At 34.6% G+C, this 23,086-nt stretch overlaps 1 protein-coding gene across 1 annotated transcript; it reads left to right on the top strand.

Moving 5' to 3' along the window:
* Positions 1 to 3,031: 3,031 nt before the first annotated feature.
* Positions 3,032 to 18,238, top strand: LOC121985447 (la-related protein 1B-like). The gene is made up of 6 exons (XM_042538913.1): positions 3,032 to 3,580; positions 3,704 to 4,262; positions 4,355 to 4,505; positions 4,596 to 4,686; positions 17,064 to 17,135; positions 17,498 to 18,238. The coding sequence occupies exons 1-6, from the start codon at positions 3,275 to 3,277 to the stop codon at positions 17,807 to 17,809; spliced, it is 1,491 nt and encodes a 496-aa protein (XP_042394847.1). The 5' UTR covers positions 3,032 to 3,274; the 3' UTR covers positions 17,810 to 18,238.
* The last annotated feature ends 4,848 nt before the right edge of the window (positions 18,239 to 23,086 follow it).

The following is a 23,086-nucleotide window of genomic DNA, read 5'->3' as shown; positions in this document are numbered from 1 at the left end:
ACCAAAAATCAGACTGGACTCGGGTTGAACTAAACCCAAACCTATTCAGTAGACCAAACCAACGGTTTAGTAGACCGACTAGGTTCAGTCCAGATTATTAATTTGTTAGAACTGGGATGACTCTAACCCCGCGAGTCTTTTTGCTTTGTTATTTTATATTTCTGCTATGTACTGACTCTAATAGAAAGATGAACAAATGATGAAACACGAAAAGAAACGAGTGGTCGATATTCATCCCCCTTCTCTTGACTACATCAATTCTACATGTCCTCTAGATAAACATATGTTTATTTAAACTCTATATCTAAAGTCAAAAAAAATAAATAAATCATAATATATAGACTCAATTCTTAACTTATAAATAAATAAAGAAAGAAATCCTATCAAAAAAAAAATTCACAATACTAAAATCTCTAGACGAATTCAAAATATAAAAAAAATACATAAAAATAGAAAATACTAAAAATACTTTAAATAAAAAATAGTAAAAATTATTAAAAAATAATAATAATTTACAGATTCTCCTACGTTATATTGAGGCCATATTCTAGAATATCATATGAAGTCTTTATAAATAGAGTTTTGAGGGCATGGAGACCATTTGACAAATGGTAAGCTCCGTGAGCTATGAGAATCGAGTGTTTTGTATTCAGTGGGCAAGAATAGCACTCCATGCAGGCGGGACGCGATTATCATGGATAGAGTTCATTAGCATTACTTCTAATAGGTATTACATCATTTGACATGTTCGATAAAGTCTTTTAATGCATTAGTTGAGTGTTCTTCGTCTCCATGGCATGGATGACTTAAAGCAATCCCAAGATCTAAAATTATTTTAAAACTTTTATATGTGTATAATAGTATGATATTTCAATCCATAAGTCGGGATAAAGAAAAACTCATTTTCCTTGTAGTATTTCTCCTCCCAGTTGAACCATCTTCTTCTTGCTTTGGTTAAATAGTCTCGATAAAGAGCTTCATCTCTAATCGATCTTCATTACCAATTCTAATAGAAAATTCCACGGAGGGAACAGAAGGAAAGGTGGCCAGGAAATAATTTCTTCGGGCATTATTTTTCAACGATTTTTCTATTGAAAATGACTAGAGAAAAAAGAAAGAAGCAGAGAAAATTGAAGAGACGCAAACGCAATAATAATGTACATGACTTTGACCCAACGATTCTATTTCTATTACGGACTATCGACTTTATTTTATGATGAATCAATTTTATGAATTTAAATGGTTCTCGCTCCTTTGGAATCATAAAACAGAGAATCCTTCTTTATTGTCTCTGTCGGAATATATTTTCTTTCCCGCAAGGAATTGGGCACGAGCCCTAGGCGCCGCTTTTATCCCTGTTTGCTCCGGAAGATGGGACGTAGAAGGAAAGAACTTAAAGTAGAAACAAAAAAATTCTAGAGAAAAATTAAAAAATAGAAAATACAGCGGGTTGTCGCACTCGGCCACGCGAGACGACCTCGTGCCGGGCCAATGCACTCGGCCACCGGACTCGATCGTCACACTCGGCCACCGAACGAATAAAAAAAGGAGTGGGGTGGGGTTTTGACTATTGAGGAGAATTTGATTTTTTTTAATAGGTAATAAAAAAAATTCTTCTGATTGAGTTAGAATTGAGGGCAATCCTTAGGATGGATGTGAATTCAAATTATCATATATAATTTTGATTATATAATTATTAAATAATCATATATAATTTTGATTATATAATTATTAAATAATCATATAATTAAGATTATAAGAATAAAATATAATTAAATATTATTTGATTTAATTTATATAATATAATAAAAATTTATTTATTTGAATGTTTTAATGAATAATTTAATTTAATATTTTATTATATTACCTTTAATTACAAAATTATTATTATTATTATTATTATTATTATTTAAACTCTATGTTTTTTTAATTTTTCCTTTTTCATAATTTTTATGTATTTTTTATTTATTTTTTTTAACTTTTTAAAATTTTTTTTTTATTTTTTTAACTTTTTTATAAGTTTTAAATTTTTTCCTATTTTTTATTTATTTTTATTTTTTAAAAAAAATTTCGTTTTTAATTTTTTTTCCTTTATCCTTTTTTATGTTTTCCATTTTTTATTTTTTATTTTTTTTATTTTATTATTTTCTTTTTTTTTTCTTTTACATTTTTCTTTTTTTCATATTTTTCTCTTATCCAAAAATATTTTAGATAAAAAAAATTATTAATCCTAGAATCAAGAAAAATCTTTCCGATTCAGGGTTGCATGTCCCTTTTGTTGACGTGTTGGACATGAAACATTATTTAAGAATTATCGATAATCAAATAAAAGTTTTATTAATAATTTTGAATGAATAATTAAGGTTATCAAAGATACCCTCTAATTAAATGCACCCTTAAAAGGATTTATTTATGAAATTTTTATTAATAATTTTAGATGAATAATTAAGATTATCAAAAATACCCTCTAATTAAACGCACCCTTAAAAGGATTCATCCATGGTCTCGTGTGGAACCACCACACCACATCGCGAGGCGATCTCGTGCAGGTCTGTTGATCGCGATCGCAGGAGGTCGTCATCTACGGTCGCTGTTCGTAGTCATGTGGGATTGCTGTCCGTGACCATTGATCGTGATTGCATAGGGTTGTTGTCCACGGCCGCACGAGGGCCGATCACAAGTTAAAGAAATTCGGATATACTAATACTATTGGAAAGGAGGGTATTGCTTTATGGTCGCTTTAGACGGATGAAAGAATACCTGTATATGAATTTATAAATCCATCTATGCATCTGATAAATAAGAAAGATAAATAATTTAATCTTTTTCGTAGTTTTTATTTCCGTGGGCTTAGGTGGTAAGTGGTAACCGCCCATGTTCATGTCAATGTACATGCCTATTGCAATGCGAGGAGGCGGAAGAAGCAAGTTCCGGATAATATTTTATTTTATTTTATTTTATTTTAGTTAATTATTTTGTAAAAAAAAAAATAAAAAACAAATTTAAAAATTGCGAGGATCTTGTATGGAAGTTTGCCCTTTGCTTAAGCAATAAAACGGGGACGGCTGATCCAGCCAGAGCTGCGCTTTGGAAGAAGCGAGACGCTGGACGCCCTCAATCCCTCCTTCCTCTCCCGATGGCTCGAGGAAGTTTTGCCTTTTTTTGACCCTCGGGCGTAGTCTTGTGGCCGAAGAAAACGCCCCGATTTATCTTCTACACATCCGATCGCCGGCGAAGCTGCCGCATCCGAAGCCCTCATCACTGACTCCTCCTCATGGACGAGGTGCCGCCGTCTCCCTCGTCACTGCCGCAGGCCGCCGCGATCTCCTCACCGGAGCCCTCCAATCGATCCCCTCAGAAGACTCTGCCGGAGGACGTGTCTCCTGAGTCTTCGGATGCCGCCCGAGGTAAGAAGCACGCCTGGAAGCGGCCCTCCAATGGGTCGACGGAGGCGGGTGCCGACGTCATCGGAGGGGCTGCATCCTGGCCTGCTCTCTCTGAGTCCGCCAAGGCTTCCCCCAAGTCGTCCTCGTCAGATGCCCTAAAATCCCTTTCTATTGCTCCACCCTCTTCGCCCACGGTTGGATTTTGCTTCTTCTTCTTTTTTTTTTTGCTTCAAAATCTCATGTCTCTGATGGAATCTGTTCGAACACCTATCCTTGCTGTTTATTTTTTCTATTTTGTGATTCTGTATTCTTCTTAGAGCCCTGCGATTTCCACTTCTTCGCCAAAACCGAACTCGAATCCGTCTCTATCCCGGAACCATTCGATGCCTTCTCGTCAGAAGTCATTTAAACGTGGCAACGGCAGCGGCAATAGTAGCGGCGGTGCAGCTGCTGGTGGTGGAATCGTACCGTCTTCACTACCACCTTCTTCTTCGTCACCTACGGCGAATTCTGAGAAGCTTGCATCACAACAAGTCTCACCTCAAGACCAAATTGTCAAAAAGCCCACAAATTGGCACCGTAGTTATACTACGGGCAGGTCGGGATCACAGACCTATGATGGTGGCGACCATAGAAGCTATGGAGGCCACCGGAGGTGGAACAATGGTGGCGGTGCTAGTTCGTACCATAACTATGGCAACCACCGTGATGGGGAGCGCGGTGGCCAGGATGGGTATCGTAGGAATCCAGGTGGAAGAGAAGTCCGCATGCAACCACGGAATGCTCAACCATACCTAAGGCCAGCTACAACTGTTGCACCTCCATTCCTCAGCCCTCCTCAGGATGGTCCTTACGGCACTCCAATTGTCTTCCCTGGTAAGTTTATCAGGTTATCTCGGATATCATCCATGTCCTTTGCAAGTCTAGTATTATCCACATATAACAGCGCTGATTCTGCCTGCATTCAGATGGACCTTCTCCTGTCTTTTACATTGCCACCCAGCCACCTCATGGAGCTCTGCCATTCGTTACTCATCCAGCACTGCCTCCTCATATGTTTATTCCAACTATTGATCCACAACGTGCTAATTTGTTGAAGCAGATAGATTATTATTTCAGGTCAACATTTGTTTCACAAGTTGATTACTGTTTTTGACATAATCCAAAACATGTTTGGTTTCAATGCTATTCCCTTTTTCCATCCTCCAGTGCAGAAAACTTGTGTAGAGATGTTTTTTTGAGGCAGAACATGGATCAACAAGGATGGGTCCCAATATCCTTAATCGCTGGTTTTAATAGAGTCAGTTAACTTATAATTGTCATGTTTTCTATCAATAGTTCATTTGCACGCGGAGTATATTTTTGAGTTGGGTCTCTGTTATGTTTTATCCTTTTTACATACCCTGCCATCTGCAATTTTGACTTTCCTTGTTAATCATTGAAGAACTAGTAGTTCTCTGCATGACTGACAGAACCCTGCTGTCATCGCCACATGAGCTCCTGAATTTCTGGAGGTTTAAATGTTCTCTTCTGCATGACTGTCATAAGTATGCTATATAATAGACTGCTGTATTTGCTCCTTAGTTACTGGTTATTTGAATTTTGATAGGTCAAAGTGGTCTTTGTTTGGAATGCTATTTAAAGTTGTGATCTAATGAAACCACAAGTATCTATATTGTTTAGCATGAGGTTTTTTGGAATCATATGATCTGCATATTTGGGTGGTGGTTTTATTTGTTAAGGGACAAAATTTAGCAACAACAAATAGCAGAAAATTATCCTTTGCTTGTAAAGCGAGAATAATGATATTCCTTTTTTGAATAGTATATATGATTAATTGTTACCGTGGATCAATTAATGGCTGAACCTGAACTTTTGTAATGCATGTGATATAAACATTGAGGTAATAGTTTTTTGCTTGAGTTGCTAAAGGTTAGTAAATTTGATATACTTTGACAAGGTTAGAGCCATAGGAAAGTCCGATGAACAAACATAGATTAGAAGGTGCAAAAACATTGCTCCGTTTATCTTGTCTTTTCTGTGTTGGAAAATAAGGAGCCATATATGGTTATATAATAAGGTTGAATTACATTCTATTTTTTTTCCTTTTTATGCGGTAAACCAAAGCCTTAATAATTTTCAGGCAGTATAGGGTTGAGCCATTGTATAACACATCACATATAGACTCATGCTGGTGCATAGTTTTCATCTACCATTTAATACATTATATGGATCAACACGAGTAATCAATGTGAAAAAAATTATATCTATCACTTAATAATTAGGATAATTATGCTAAGTAATCATTAATTTAGTTTACATATTTTGTGTATGAATCTAAGAATACATGTATGAATCTAAGCAATACCTGTCATTGTCCATATTTACATATTGACCTAAGAAATACATAGAACTTGCTTCTTGTTTGTTTCTTTGGCTAAGTTAGTATGATCTAGTAAATGTTAACTTGAACAAATCTTGTATAGTAACATATCAGGGATTAGTTAGCTTGCATGTGGTTAAAACCAGAGGTGATGCTGTTAAATTAGAAAATTTAAACTGGGAGTTTTAGATTAGGAACTTTCATATTTTATGGGTTTTAAAAGTTGTAATAATTTTTTCTGACAAAATCACAAAAGGTTAGGTAATTTTGACTTTTATTTTTTGGAATAAGTTATTTAGAGAATAGGTTTGAGTTTGATTAAGTTGTTTAGGAATAGGTTGAACTTTACCATGTTTTAAGTAGACTTGCTCCCCCTTTTATCATAGCTTTGTCCAATTACTGAAACTTTGAGTTTTGTTTGTGAGTTTTTGTTCTCCATGTAAGATCATTTATCTTGGTGCTGCTTCAGGATGTCATACGACATCCATTGCCTAAGATGAGGTCACATAAGCAACTTAGGGGAGGTTTATACTTATCATATACAATGAAGTAAACCAATGGGGCCTAGGGTGGACTTAGTGGCTCATACCTCTAGTGGTAACTCAAGAATTTTATGATTCTGAAAGAGTCAGCCTAACTTTTCTTTTTGAATTAATGTATTGTTTTTGCAAAGATTAGAACCCATTAAATAGCCTCTTCCTCGAAATGACTCTTTGACACCTTCCTTTTGTGTTACCGCTCATCAATGACTGCTATATGCCATCATCAGTTCACTCAATATATTAGTGACCGATCTGATCTATTCTAGTGGATTACAATTATTTTCTTCCACAATTGCTTCATCCAAGCTTCACTTGTCGACCGGTTGTAGGAATTAGTCGACTGACAACTTGACTAGTATCCAAAGACTAGTGTATTACGATCAATGTGTTCGTGTTGGAGTTGATCTCTAGTTGACTGAATTACTCCGTCAATCAGCTGGTGTATTAGCTATCACCAATTTAATGACCGAGTCTTCCTTAAGTTAAATGCTACTCTCGCCCCATGTGTGTAAGTCACTCAACTCACAACTTCCATGGAGTCTTACCATGCTTTGAAGTCTTCTCTTGTCAAGTTATTCATTCCTTGGATGTATTGAGCCCTTGGCTCACTCCATATACCATCCTTAACCATCGCTTACTTAGTTCACTTCCTTGGCTCAATAATGCCTAGATGTTTCTCGTCCTATGGTCCCTCTGATGTCCTATACCATCCTTCTCCGAACTTCACACACCTTGAGCTATCAAGACATCAAACGCGTATATGTTTTGCCTAAGTTCTGCATGCCTTCACAGACATCAAATACAAAAATGAACCTAACTTAAACTCTTTGTCATAACCATCAAAACCATGATCGGTCCACTCTTACAAGGCTCGGATGTTCCAATAGTGAGACTTATTTTGTGGAATAAGCTATTTGGGGAATAGGTTCAAGTTTGATTAAATTGTTTTAGGAATAGGTAAAACTTTTGCATGAGAATTGTTCCCCCTCTTGTTAATTAATGAAACTTCAATTTATGTTTGTGAGTTTTGGTTCTCTGTGTAAGATCATTTGTCTCGGTGCTGCTTCTTGATGTCATGTGGTTTCCATTGCCTAATATGAGGTCACATAAGTGACTCAGGGAGGATTTTACTTATCATGGACAATGAAGTAAACCTATGGGGCCTAGGATGAACCTAGTGGCTCATTCCTTTATAGTGGTAACTCAAGAATTTTGTGATTCCAAAAGAGCGTCTTTTTTGTTTGAATTAATGTATTATTCTGCAAAGATTATACTTTCAAGGTAATCTGTAGAGACTTCCCAAAATGTTTTTTTGGCTGATTTTCTTTGTTATTACTGATAAGATGACTAGATATCTTATCTTTGAGGAATATCACATTAGGATTAATGAATGTAATAATGACTAATTTACAGAATTATATACTAAGTCCTGTTGTCTGTTACTACCCTTCATGTATTTTGTTGCTATAAAAAATTCTTTTGCAATGAATGGGTGAGAATGCCCCTTAGTTATCTCATATATGTTCTAATGCTTGAAAAAACATTCATTTTTTTTTTAACTTCATAATGACTTATCTCTGATCTGCTGAACTTGTTGTCAGATCAGTATTTTGTTTTATGTTCTCTCATGCTGTATTAATTTAGTCTTATGCTACTAGCAATTCGACATTATACACGTACTAGTTTTTATATAACCCTAAAGTAATTTGACTAAGTTACTTTTTTTTTTGTTTTTACTTTTTGATAGCTTATCTCTAGTCCGATGAATTTGTCTGATCAGCATCATGCTTTATGTCATCCGATGCTTATTAATTTAGTTTTATGCTACTTGCAGTTCAACACTCAACATGTACTAGTCGTTCTATAACCCTAACAGTAGGACAGTGCTTTGACTAAGTGACCTTTTTTGTGAGGGTGGATGCTTAATATTTGCACGAGATCTTATAGCTTATTAGTTTAACAGTTGCAGCCTACCTTTGCTGTAACTTCTAACTCATGTTGGTATTTTGTGGATCAAGACTAGGTGATCCGTGTACATTATATAACATGTATGCTACGTAAGGTATTATATATTGAAGGAAAAAAGGAATGAGAAGGTGGGAAGAGAATTGTTTACATGGATTGCAGTTCCATGGTGTTCATAAATAAATACATAAATATCAAATGCTTCCTTCTGTGTTCATGCTTTGTAGAATCATAAACTTGGTGTATGGTGTTTATAATTAAAATTGCCTATTGTTTTTTTATTAACTCATTAGTTTTGTTATGTGGATGCTATGATGGTGAGTGTAAGATTGAGTCTGGTAGTGTAGAAGGAAATGAATAATGTAGAACAGGACATAAAGTTAGATAAATAAATTGAGAATAATCCAAGATTGACACATCTACAAATAATGGAAATTCGAGTTAGTGCATTTGCAAATAAATTTTAAATTTGATGTTATCCTTTGATAATTTAAAAATTGACACATTTTCTCTTTTAGTGTAGAATTTAGTGTTTTTTTTTTACTTTTATCATTTGTTGAGTTGACATATAAAAGTGGTCTAGAGTCCTTGTAGTCATTATCTTTAAATCAATTATAATTTTTTCCAGTTCATTTTGTGCTTTGTGTGTATGCTACATCAAGTGATATCAAAGCCAAAATCTAGCTTGGCTCGTTTGTATACTTGCTTCAATTTATTCCTTCCCTTCTCATCATTGCCACTCACTTCCCTCCTCCGCCTTCCCCAACATCTCCATTTGCTACCCCCTTATCTTTCTCCTGACTAAGAGAAGTTGATTGCTAATTTTTCCCTTTTCCTTCTACTGTCCATTCCCTCTTACTCATTATGAAGATGCTTCCCATTGTTTCTCAGATTAGTCAGCCCGATGCCTCCTGCTTCCCACACTACTCCTGGTGCGTTTATAATTGGCAGAACCCTAACTACTGCTACCTACAGCTTGTTCCATTACCATCATTGCTCTCAGCATGTCAGCAACTACAACCACCATTCTTTCTTTGGATGCCATGACCCCCTCTCTTTCCAACAAAGGACAACCTCTTATGTTCCTATGATAAATGCAATCTACTGCTGCAAACTCTCCTCCTAGCCCACCACCACTAGATTTGCCCTGTCATCAACGCCCTTGAGGTAATACTGCTCCAAACTAACACCTTTTTTGTTGCTTCTAGTATGGCCACAACCACCAATGTCACCTTCTCATCTCTTTTGAGTCAAAAGGTCTTATATTGTTGGGCTTCTTGATGCTACTCTTGCCCCATTCAATTAGTTGTTGTGCCCACTTACCTTCGACGTGTCCCACATGTTGCCATATGCTTCCATTTGGTTAAGCAAGTCGGTCATCACTTTGTTAAACATTTTCATTTTAGTCTAGAAAATATTTAAATTTAAAGTTTCACGATAGCCCTTTGAAAAATAGGGGTTCCTTACAACAACAAAACAAAAATAGCAGAGATAAAAAAAGTCGTCATTTTGCTGCAATAGTAGCAAAAGATCCTTTATTGGATTGCATCTAGGGATCCATTTGACATGTAATGGAGATTTAACTTGTGCATAGATTTCATAACACATTTTGTTTCAGAAAAGCTCACATTTACCTAACAATATTAATATATCTCTAAAAATTAGTATTGTTCTAATTTAATTATTACATAATTTTTACCCATTGTTTGTTTTCCTTACGTTACATTGATCTCTGCCTTGTCATCACCTTTATCTAGTTCCTCACCTCTTTTTGTAATTTATTATGTATCTCAGTTGTATAATTCTATTTGCTTGTCAAACTTTTACACTGAGAAATCTCACCATCAGAGAAATAGACACTAGGTGTGAGCTTTGAAAGACAAACTATGATCTAGCGTGAAAAACGTAGAATAGGTTAGGGATTATATTGCTAGCGTAATCGACAAATTGGTAAAGGATAAGAGTCTCGAGCGGACTATACCTCACATGTAGCTCAATAATTACCTAGGTATCATTCACATCAAGATCATTATTGTCTTCAATAAAGAGAACCAATCTCTTAGGAAAATAGAAAACCTCAATTCTAACATTTGATGCTACAATTATCATGCCAAGGGCCGCGTGATATAACAACTCTGAGGATGAAGTAACATATTTGATGCTACAATTATCATGCCAAAGGCCGCGTGATATAACAACTCTGAGGATGAAGTAACATACTTTCCAACTTTGAGTAGTGATGCATAAGTCAAACCCCGCCCCTTTATAAGAACCACGAGCTTGAGAGAGCTGAATAAAAAATTATAACACTTAATGTAGTGCGTTGTATTCTTTCCACGCTTGCATCAAATGATAAATGGAAAGACACTAGCATCTTCGATGCATATGCGAAGTGCCGAAGGAAGGCATGAAAAATTGTCATTGATAGTAAGAGTTAGATGAATGTAGTTTCCATATAGAGCTTTTTTAGAATTTAGGCCACACCTGCACTACACTCATGCTTGTATAATGTGTATATGTGATTAGATTTTCCTTTTAGTTAGTCAAAGATATTTGGTTTCTATCGAGATATCTATAGAAGGACAAAATATGGTGTCATGTCCTTCCCATGAGCATATCCTATGTCATCGTTGGTTAGCCTGGTTTATGATCTCATCGCTACTACAAAAAAGAAAATACCTACTTCTTATGCACAATGGCTAGAATAGTATATTGCACCGACGAAGCCTAGCAAGCTTGAGTCAGTGTAAAGCACTGACTAAAAGTTCAACCCTCAAACACCTCACATAATCTCAATTTAAAGAAAGAAAGGAGTCAGGAGTGATAGTAGCATTAGTGACCCAAGATCTCAGAGGTGACCTTTCTTACCAAGGGACCTTCCCTTTAGGTCAATGGAAGTTTAGACGAGTTGTAGGACACAACTTGTGAAGAATTACTCAATGAACTCTCGCCTATGCATATGATCTAGCATGCCATAGATCTTATCCTAGGGTTTATATTGTTTAACCTTCTACACTACCATATAAAGCCTTGAAGTGTGTGAAATTGAATAAGCAAGTTGAGGGACTTACAAAAACATTTTATTAAGGAAAACATGGTTTCTTGTGTTGCCCTTGCTTTACTAACCTCAAAAAGGATAACTTTTGAAAAACATGTGTTGATAATTGTATTATCAACAAGATGAATATAAGTTTCCCATACCTAGGCTTAACGAAATGCTTGACTTGATGGTAGAAACTCGGTTCTTCAAGGTCAACTCTCATAGAATACCACCAAATTAAGATTACGATTAGAGATGGATGGTGTTGACACAGGGACATATGTTTTAACTATTATTTTCTATTTAGTTGTCTAGTAAGGATATTTTTGTAATTGTCTTATATCTCAACTTAATTATAAATAAGAGATAATTGGAATAGGGAATTGTGCCTTTTTTCCCAAAATCCTATATGTCTACTTTTATACGATATCAAAGTAGCCTCTAGTCATCTTTCCAAACCCTAGTTATCATCCATACCGTAGTCGTCCTGTCTCAGCCATTGAAGGGCACAAACTTTTAAATTATCCCTCTAAAAATATTTGGGCGTGTTTGTTTTGTGCATAAACATATTAGCGGAATACTTGATCCTAGAGCTTTGAAATGTGATTTTGTTGGGTATTCTACTACTATATATATATATAAATGTTATCGTCCACCCATTAGAATGTTTATGTGAGTATGGATGGAATTTCTTGAGAGGTTGAAGCATATTTTCCTTGTATTTTTTTGGGAAGAATAAACACATGGAAGAGAAGAGGCGACTCAAGCTATTCTTGAGTTCCCTATATATGGTGGTCAACCGGAGTATGAAAGTGATGATAAAATTTCAGACAGAGATCAAGGTCAAACTAATGTGGCAATTGGGAGATTGGATAGGCCTCATTTGCTACAATATGATAATTTTATCATGAATCTACGTGGCCAAACATTAAACTCAGGCTCAACTCTAGTGGAATCAAAGCCACCTTCCTTTTACTCATGATTTATCTGCTAAAACACCTTCCCATAATTCTTGACCTTCATCTTCCGATACTTGTTAAGAATCTTATCTCTTTCTTTATCTCTAACTTTGTTTCTTATGACTCACTGTCTCCTTGTAGAGTGTTTTTTTATCTTCCTTGCATTCTATCTCTAATCCACATAGGTGAAGGAGCTATAAATGATCCTAGATGGAAAGATGCCATAGTGAAAGAGATGAAATGAAAGTCAGTCAAAAATGGAACTTTGGGAGCTTGTTGGCCTACCTTTGGGCAAAAAGCTAGTAGTAGGATGTGGTTATTCAGAGTGAAGCATAAGGTAAAGAGTCAAGCATAAGGCAAATGATTCTATTGAGAGGCTTAAGGCTAGGTTGGAAGCAAAGGATTTCGCTCAGACCTATGGAATCAATTACCAAAGAACTTTTGCACTCGTTGTCAAGATGAATTGAATAAGATTTCTCTTATCTTGTACTGCTAATCTTAGAGGAGACCTATACCACTTTGATGTAAAAAATGTCTTCCTACATGGTGTGTTAGAGGAGGAACTTTATATGGAAATCCCACTTGTTTTTTTTGTCAATAAAGTAAAGGCAAGGTCTGTCACTTAAAAAGGGCTGTATATGGTTTGAAACTGTCACCTTGACCTCAGGGGTTGGTTAGACTGATTCAGTAAAGCAATGATCACTTTTGGCTACAAGAAAATTAATGCAGATCATACTATGTATATCAAATATCTCAATGGTAAGATGTATATGCTGACGATATAGTGACGACAAGTGACATTCAAGAAGAAATGACTAGACTGAAAAAAACATTTGGCTATTGAATTTAAGATTAGAGATTTGGGTCAACTAAGACATTTTCTTTGGATAAAAGTTGCTCAACTAGGAAAAAAAACATTTATTTCCGAAAGAAAATATGTCCTCGACTTCTAAACCTGCATTTACTCTCATTGAAGTCAATCATAAACTAAAAAAAACTATTGGAGAAACAACTAGTGGTATCTTTATGAGGGTGATAGATCAAGTTCGGAAGCCTTTTTTTCCTGTGTGACAACAGTATTCTAAGGCTTGTTCATTGTGGCATTCAGTATGGTACATCACTATATATGATGTGGACAAACAACTAGTGGGATTAGATTTCCCATGTCGTTGGGCCGGTTTGGAGAAGGGAAGTGAGCTATAGATACACATTTAAAGAGATAGTTATGGGTGATTAGTTTAGATGAGTGGCAATGGTGTGATGGTGCGTGTACAAAGTTGACGGAGAGATAAGGTAGGGGAAGACTATAACAGAGACAAGAGAGAATTGAGTGCATTTATTAGTGTCTAATTTCTTTCCTATCATTGTGACATTTTATAGAGAAATTTTGCCATTCGATCTTAACAAAATTCTGATTGCTGATTTGTTCCATTATTGAGTTTTTATTTTTGGATTTGCTCATCTTACCAATTCCCAATTTGTTGGGTCCTCAACTGATTCAAAGCTCATATGCCACCTCATAAAAATTATGCTCATTCTCAACCATGTGGTTTAGCTTCTCATCTAGCACTTGGCCTATTCCTTCCATGAGTCTTTTGTTTAGTGTTAATCCTCCTAGCTCTCAAGTAGGTGTTCAAGCTCTTTTGTTGATGTATTCCTTTGATTATTCATGTTGTATTTCTTTAAAGGTTGTTAACTTCGTCTTACTTGCAATTTGACTTGTCTTGTTTAGTGAATTCCATTCTTATGGTATTGACATCTAATAGGATGAGATTCTACCTGCTAAATTATTCAGTTCCTAGTATATAATCAAATTTTGTTAATGGAATAGTAGGCCTTAGACCTTGGTTTTTACTAGTAGGTACTTCAATAGAGCCTTGAGCCTTAGTTGCTCCCCATGAATGATAGTGTGTAATTTGATGGTGGTCAGAACTTCTATTGTTGGAATTTGTGTGACTTTATGGATGACAGACAATCAGCCAGTGTTCAAGAGGTTCTTATACTTTTTTGGTTTCATCAACTCCGTCTAGAATTAACAAGCACTTGCTCTTCTAGCTATTTGAGAATAGTTTCTGAAACTGAAGCACAGACCCTTAACATGTCTTCTATCTATTTGGTAAGTGTTGGTAAGTGTAGGTGGTGAGGTTGTGGATTGGACTGTGATTATAGTTGTGGATCCCTGGGCGCCTATGATTTCTAATTTCAGAGGCACACTAGACAGCCAAATTCCTCAGATCACGTTAGCAATGTTTTGCCTTCATTTACTCTTGTTGGTGACGTAAAAGTCTAATGATAAAGAAGCCTACCTCCTGGTTTGCCATCAATGGTTCAATGTAAGCAATAAGGCTTTAAAACTTGCATAGGTATTTGTTGAGTGTGAGCTCTTGTTGGAGCTTGTTCAATTTTTGGAATTCCTATCCCTATCCATTGGTTTGAAATAGTTGCCAGTGGCAATGGTTCTTAACTTGTGCCTGTGATAGTTCAAATAAATCTTTTTCAAATTTCAAAAATTATACATGTGCATCTGCTTCTAGGTGGTTGGAGGCAATATTTATCTTTTCAACCTTTTGGATCCTTTGATGTTTAAATAAGTGGTCACACCTTGATGGCCTAGGCCTTCTACTCCATAATTAAAGTCGAACCTTCTAGCTCAGAATTGTGCACCTACCATTGGAATGCTCATAAGGGGAGAAATCCCTAGGATAAGTTTTCCTGACCTTGGGTTGCTCACTCAATCTTAGTTTACCATTGTCCTTCCAGGACTTTTGATCCACATGGGGTCATTCTAGTTGTCCTATGCTTAATCTGTGTGGTACACATGGTGATACATTCTTCCAATTCTGTTGCATTCCACCCCTTTTATGGTATATTTTTCCTTGACATTCTTCATGAACTTCATCATTCATGGTTGGCTTTTGTGGGAAATATAATTTTATAACCATATATGTTTCTAAAAATTAGGCCGAAATTATTTCATAAATTATAGGATTATGATTATGATTTCGTAAATTATGGGATATAACAACATAGCTACTTTTCAAGCTTTATTAGTATAATTAGTTTTTATTAGGAAAGTTGTTTATTTTATGAAGAATAAGTCATCCTAATCTATAGAAGGTTAGAATCCTTTCTATTCGATAAGTTTTGAGTGAATACAATTTTTAATTTTCGACGGCTTTGATTAGCCAACCCCACCAAGTGGGATAAGACTTGGTTGTTGTTGTCAGCTTTGATTCCACCAATGTTTATTCATGAATGTTGAATCAGGTCCAGAGATGATGTGGAAACAGAACTGGTAGTTTATCTTCGTCTGGATTTCCTGTTGTCTGGTTGGTCTAGTGGAAGGGGAAGTCATAGACAGATTTATTGCATCTAACGGCAATGGGCAATAGACAAGCACTGAGAGAAATAGAGTTGCAGGCGATGAGTTGAGATGGGTGATGACAGTGCAGTGACCCACAGAACACTCTCACATACCCACTTATTTAGGAATAGCAACGGGAAGATAGAGAAGGGGCATAGCAAGAAGAGAAGTAAATGTTCTTTTGGGCTCTTTGTAGTGGTACATCATGGCATTTTATAGGGAAAACTTACAATTGTGTGTCTCATTGAAATAATAGTTACTCTGATTCTCTTTCATGGTTGAGTTCTTCAGATTAGTTCATCCTGTTGAGTCCTTGTTACTGATTGGTCAGGTCCTTTGCTGATACAAAGCTCATATCAGTAGATATAATATTTTGTGAAAAATAAGATGACATTATTACAGAAATGATTTAATGGGGTATCTGGTTTCGTACAATTATTGATGCCTTCAAATAACAATTGCATGCAGATACAAATGACATTTGTGAATTATTTAATTGCATGCAAATACAAGTACTATTTGAATGGATATGCAAGGGCATCCCTTTTTTAAATGAAAAGAAGTAAATGTTCTTTTGGGTTCTTTGTAGTGGTACATCATGGCATTTTATAGGGAAAACTTACAATTGTGTCTCATTGAAATTATAGTTACTCTGATTCTCTTTCATGGTTGAGTTCTTCAGATTAGTTCATCCTGTTGAGGCCTTGTTACTGATTGGTCAGGTCCTTTGCTGATACAAAGCTCATATCAGTAGATATAATATTTTGTGAAAAATAAGATGACATTATTACAGAAATGATTTAATGGAGTATCTGGTTTCGTACAATTATTGATGCCTTCAAATAACAATTGCATGCAGATACAAATGACATTTGTGTCATGATAAGGTTACTTCTCTAATACTAATTTTGCATTTAGTAGGCTTAACCTAAATTTATTATATTTTGTTAATATCATTTACTTAAATATATTTTAAAATTTACTTAAATTTATTGTATTTTGTTAATTATATTAAACTAAATAAAATTACATGGGGTAGAAATACATTACTTTTTCTATATATATTTTTAGAATAATGATATATTTTAACATTTTTATTCTGACAGACTGAAATATGCCATGTAGCCACTTTGTGAGAAGTTGCATATACAATTTCTTAAGGTTACAAATGAGATTATATACTGTCTGAAATTAAGCCAATACTGTCTCTTATTCTCTTGTTTGTGTTTATTGTGTTGCTTTATCTAACAACTTTTTATGTCTGAAACTACTTGTGCTTTTGTACCAAGATGCGCAATGATGGGATTAATCTGTCATTGATCACCAAGTTTTAGTCTCATGGAATTTGATCTTATGTTGCATATCTCTCCTGTCATTCTGTTGCTTGATTATTTTCTTACACTGAAAAAAATCACGTCTTGCAGGTCAAGAAATTAACTAACAGCGTAGAATTCATTTTGGATACACTGCAATTGTCGACTGTAGTAGAAATGCAGGTATCTTCTACTGAAACCTCAGCTTATATGATGCTTTCTAGAAGTTAACGATATAAACCTCTGAATACTTTTCAATCATTTTTGATGCTTATGATGAAATATTCAATTTTGATCATGACGTCATTACCTTCTCAATCAATATATTTTCTACTTGGTTGCCGGTGGAAAACTTCCGTTTGGCTGGGTTGGCCACCTTAAGTATTTGTCTGATTGTAAGAGATGTATACCTAGATTACTATAAAAAAAGAAATCCTACTTGATAAGAAACTGAAGATTATTCTCCTAGAGGTGTTTTTTGTTTGCAAGCATATTACCTTACGTAGTTACTATTTTTCATCTGTTCTAATACATGCTTATCTTAGGGTGACAAAATAAGGAAGCGTCATGATTGGATGAATTGGATTTTGCCACCAAGTGAGTCCCAGTTTGGTAATGCTGATAGTCAATCTTCAGCATTGCCAAACATTGATAATCTTGCAGCCCGTTACCAGAACAGCATGAGGATCTCAAATCGTAGTGAGATTTTATTTAGCAGATCTGCATCGGGGAATTTGAATAATCAGATACTAGTGACAGCAAATCATAACTGGGATGAGAATGGACAAGTCCTTCCTCTCACAGATTCAGATCAGATCGCATCTGGACGAAGCCTACTGAGGAACGACACATTTTGAAGTACACTCTTCGTTCAAACAATGAGTATGGTTTGCCGTGCCAGGACTTTTATGACTGAAAAATAAGAAAAATTCCATAGAACAAGGAATTTGAATAGCAAAAGTAAACAAGATACGAGCAATACAAGCTATAATTATGAGGTTCTTTGGTGAACAGGTGTTGCCACTGCTGGCGGTCTTTGGTCATTAGCACATTCTTAAGTTTCCTCGTTCTATTTTTTTTTTTTTTTTTTTGGGTTCAAACCATTCATCTTTTACTTTTTAAGGGCCTGAATTGGTTTCAGTTGTGTTCCGAGGGGATGGAACCGGTCGCTCCAAACTAGACTTTCAGTTTAATATTTCATCTCTGTCTATACTCTTTCATCACGTAGAAACATGCTGCATATTATGTTTCTTCTTCTTTTATTATTATTATTATTATTTTATTTATGGCTGTCGATTGTGGTATACAACAGTTGTATGTGATGGATCTGTTTTAATAAATATCTCGACTCAATCAAATTTTAGATGCATTGACCTGAGCTCGTGCACTCAGATATCAGGTGCATGTTTACCGTGCTTCAATCATTCTCGTTAGTATAGTTTTCGTTTTTGAACCACCTGACCAAACTTGCACCTGTTACAATTAGTTTATGGAATCAACAAAATAAAATAGAAATGATTCTTCTAGGAATAGAATAGTAAAATAGTATATGTTATTTTCTTTGGTTCATAAGAATGAAATCAACAACAACAACAAATCGTAATAATTTTATTTTCCTGTTGTCAAAAAGGTTCTTGTAATATTGACCTAGTGGTTATTTGTTTTCGTGTTGTCAATAAACTTAGTGGCTAAATGGGAAGGGTGGGTGAATAGCTGTAAACTAAAATTAAGAGCCTTTATTGCATGATAAAATATAAAAGTAATAATAATAAACAAAGATAATTACTACTTCTTACAAAAAATGAAAATAAATAACAAGTATTGAACTGAAATACGAAGTTTAAACTTTAAAGATAAAGACCTTAAATTTGAATATAAAATTAAAGAATAAAAAACCAAGATAAGATAGATTTAGATGCTGAGATAGAGCACTTTTTGTCCCCAATTTTTTAGCATCCAAATTGGCTTCACTTAAACCTAAAAAAACTTCTTTGCATTATACCAATCAATTCCTACTTTTTTTTCAGTCAATTGAATTTGTCATCGCATTAGTCTTCTACTTGACAATGGATACTTCAATTGACTCACTTAGATACCAATCGACTGAGCTACTGTATCATGTAAGTCGACTTCATCTTTCTTCTATCGGATCAATGATCTTCTATTTTCCTATTAGAGATTCAAAAGATTGTACAGTCAATTAAATTCACCCTAATCAACTGCCCATTTGATTCCACTTTGAATTAAATATTTTGTTTACAAGTATAGTTCATCCTTAGTTGAATTCCCTAGTTGACTTAACACACTAGTCGACTGAAATCAACTGATTGATTGAATCATTGACTACAAACTAAATAAGGTCATGTCATCACCTAAGTCAAGTTCGACCTAAATCTCAAAATACAAGTTCATTAAACTCTCACAACTCACTAGGAGTAACTACTAAAAGGTTCTACCTTTGAGATTTGCCATTTACTAAAAAACCTTACTTCTAGATCTTTAATGTTTGGAGATCTTTCATTTACCAAGAAACCTCACTTCTAGATCTTTAATGTTTGGAGGTCTTACCTTCAGTCTTGCTTGTTTATTAGGTATTTAATCAATCTTAATCTATTTGCAATAATATTTATTAAGTTACTGATCACTCTTAACCACCACTCAACCTACTTGGACTTTTTTGGTTGCCAAATATTTGACCATTCTTGACTTATTTGAACTTCTTCCGTTGCACCTACAAGTAAATACTTTGCACTTACATTATAAACTTTATTAGAAAACAAAATATAGGTCTAACTTAAGCTCGACCTAAACATCAAAAGCACTTAGTCAAACTTGATTACTTGAGATATTGAGTGCAGTATTTGCAATCTCTAACATTACTTGACCAATTGGAGCATGATTACAATAATAGTCTCTCTTTCTAGTGTGTGTCAATCTATTTAAATTAGGGCGGTTAAAAGTTATAAAAATTGCATCTCTTCATTTTCTCACCTTTTTGATCATTTCTAAATCTCTTCCTTTCTAGGTCATGTTTAGTAAAATGAATGGTTTCTAACCTAAACCCTCATATTTCTCCTCCTTTGGCACAACCAACAAAGGAAAATACCACTTGTACACATGGATATCAAAATTCAAAACTTGAATTTTCTTGATATCAAATGTAATGAATTAGGTTAATGTACCACTTGTACACTTATGCATAATTATACCACTTGTATGATTGCTTATGCTACTGACAATAAAATCATTCATAAAACCAATTAGATCAAGTTACGGTATAGATCAAGTGGTGAAATACAAACAAAATTCAAACTTCAACTTTCCTCCTAAATCTTTAACCATATTGGAATCTTTATACCATGTGTAAAATGAAAGACCAAATATTGATGAAAGTCATCCCTTAAGATACCAAATGATTTTTAATCAGACTGAATTCAAAATTTGAATTTTCTTGATACCAACTATTGATGAAGATAAAAAAAAATTGAGATCTTGAGACCAAATGTTTTCGCCAAGTGTAATTCATCCATCAGGGTGAGTTATCTGATTCATACTTCTTAAAATAATTGTCTCCCCCTAAGGAAGTATTTCTCTTCCTTAAGGAAGTATTTCCCCCTTTCAAGATGGTTGTCCCCCTTTCAATGTGATTTTCTTCCTTGATAGATAATTCTAGCTCTCCCTTAGAAGTAGTTTTCCTCTTTAAAAAAGTTCTGAAATTTACAAATAATGAAGTTTAGTATTTTGGGAATCTTGTCCAAGTGTTAGGGAAGTGAAACTATTAAAAAAAAAATTATTGAATCATATTGATTCATTATTGCTAAATAATTTCAATTGACTCAATCGATCGACTTTGTTAATGTAATTGTGCCTCAAGTGGTCGGATTCTATCTTAATTTTGATATTTGAGCAAAGAATTTAAATTATGACTTTCCTTGTGTTTTGATATGTTTAAGTATGTATGGATTTATAGAAACACATATGGAGCTTAGAGAGCGTATGACTTAACAAAGTCGAGTTATGAAGATTATGATGTGGCTAAGGCAACGCACTCAATGGCTTGGAGGTCCATGGAGATGTTCCCAGGGCGTAGCGTAGACGATGGGCGCATGACATCTCTGGCGTAATAGTCAGGGGTCGATTCTTAGGAACTGACGACTGGAGTTTATCCCACCATACGCCTATGACCTGTGTACTTGCATGTACCTCCCTCTATATCCGTGGGACCGACACTAGGGGTGCCAGTAAGATAACGGATCTATCTTTTTTGGAAGTCCATGTAGATTGGAGAAGATTACACCATGCAACAGAAGGACTGGAGGATGGAAACACTAAAGTGGTGTTGGAGTATCTCTAGAGCATGACTTGGGTGTGACCATGTGGGCAGCTCAATGGATAAAGGTTCATAGGATATCTAAGGGACTGCGAGACAAGTAGCATCAAGGGCAATGTTGATGACAACTTGTAGAAGCATACTATATAGGTGAAACGTGAAGGATAACATATGGAGCGAGCAATAAACTCAGTGCATTAGAGGGATGAGAAACTTGATAGGAGATCGACATAGGGTTAAGTCAAGTTGAGAAGATAAACTCCATTGAACTATGGGAGTTGAGAGAACTACACACATAAGCCAGGGTAGAATCTTAACTTAGTTGCAAGACTCAATCATTAGGATAATCAAAATCGAATTCCAATCAACTAGAACTGAGTCTAGTCCACTAGAGTACTTAGTCATGAATTAAGGAGACAACTTAGGGTGAGTAGTTAACAAATAAAATATTTTCATTTGTGAATGAGTTGACCAAGCAATTAATTGGCATGTAGTCAGTCAATTGATACTAAGATCTAGTTGATTGATACTACACTATGACTATGAAAGGAGGAAGGAACAATTGATCTGACAGAACTGCACTATAATAGTCAATGACCCATTTTTGTGTGGTGTGCAACCGAAGCATTATTGTTTTTTGTATGATGCTGGGAGAGCGGAAATAAAAATTAAAGAAAAATTTATGAAAACTTTTAGATGGAAGAGAAATATAATCAATCAACGGATAATTTTGGAGTCAAAATTGAATCATCTCAAAAAAGATGTATGTATCACTTTTCATTCACAAAATTACATCATATACCAAAAAAGATGACGCATGTACCCTTTTTAACTCATAAAATTATACCATGTATCTAAAAAATGACATATGTACCTTTTTTTATTTACAAAATTACGTTACATGTATCCACCTTCTTCTATCAAGATAAGCAAATATGAAGAGATTTCTTCACCCGTGTTCTTCTCTTCCTCCGAGGATAATTTTCCATTATAAATTCATTTCCCTTCCTCATCCATACTTGAGAGTAAACAGAACATAAGGATTGTCATATTAAATTTTAGGCAGTTCTTTGTCTCTAGACTTGAATTGATAATTCTTAACCAACTAGCCATCTAAATGTTTGGTTTATATTTAACTTATAAATAGAGGTTAAATAAATTTAGGAAGGAATCCCTAATTTATTTCAACAAATAATTAATTAGAAAATTAACTAATTTTTAAAATTATTCAAATTTTAAAATTTTATAACTCTTTGAAATAATTTTTAAAATTTCAAATTGAAATTTAAGTCTTAATTAAGTTGAACTTTTAGTTAGACTCATAAATTGGACTTAGTAAAGATGTGTCAGATTCATACAATAGTACAATACAAAGATGACCCCAGTAGCAAATTACTATAACGAACTCTCTCTTATAAAAAATTAATTTAATTTTTATATCAAATATTAAAATGATGAAAATAACTATTACACTTTATCTAAAGGATCCAGATTTGTAATTAAATTGAATGATGGTTAATTTTATAATTAATATTTTAAATTTAATAAAATAAATTAACCTTAATTTTTTTAAATTAAATTCTATATTAATTAATCAAAATAATTTTATATATATATATATATATATATATATATATATATATAGTTCGCGTCATGTGCATATGACTTTGTAGGCTCATTTAGCTAATGACAATGTACCCAAGTCACCAAGGTCACTCACCTTCAAAAAAGCTAGCAATATATGCAACCTTTTAATTAAGGGTACAATCAGCAAATCAATCATCTTATAAGATTATAATATTAA

This window comes from Zingiber officinale, chromosome 1B (genome assembly GCF_018446385.1).
Source record: "Zingiber officinale cultivar Zhangliang chromosome 1B, Zo_v1.1, whole genome shotgun sequence".
Classification (NCBI taxonomy): Eukaryota; Viridiplantae; Streptophyta; class Magnoliopsida; order Zingiberales; family Zingiberaceae; genus Zingiber; species Zingiber officinale.
Note: the sequence above shows the minus strand (reverse complement) of the source record. Positions and strands in the feature narration are given on the sequence as shown.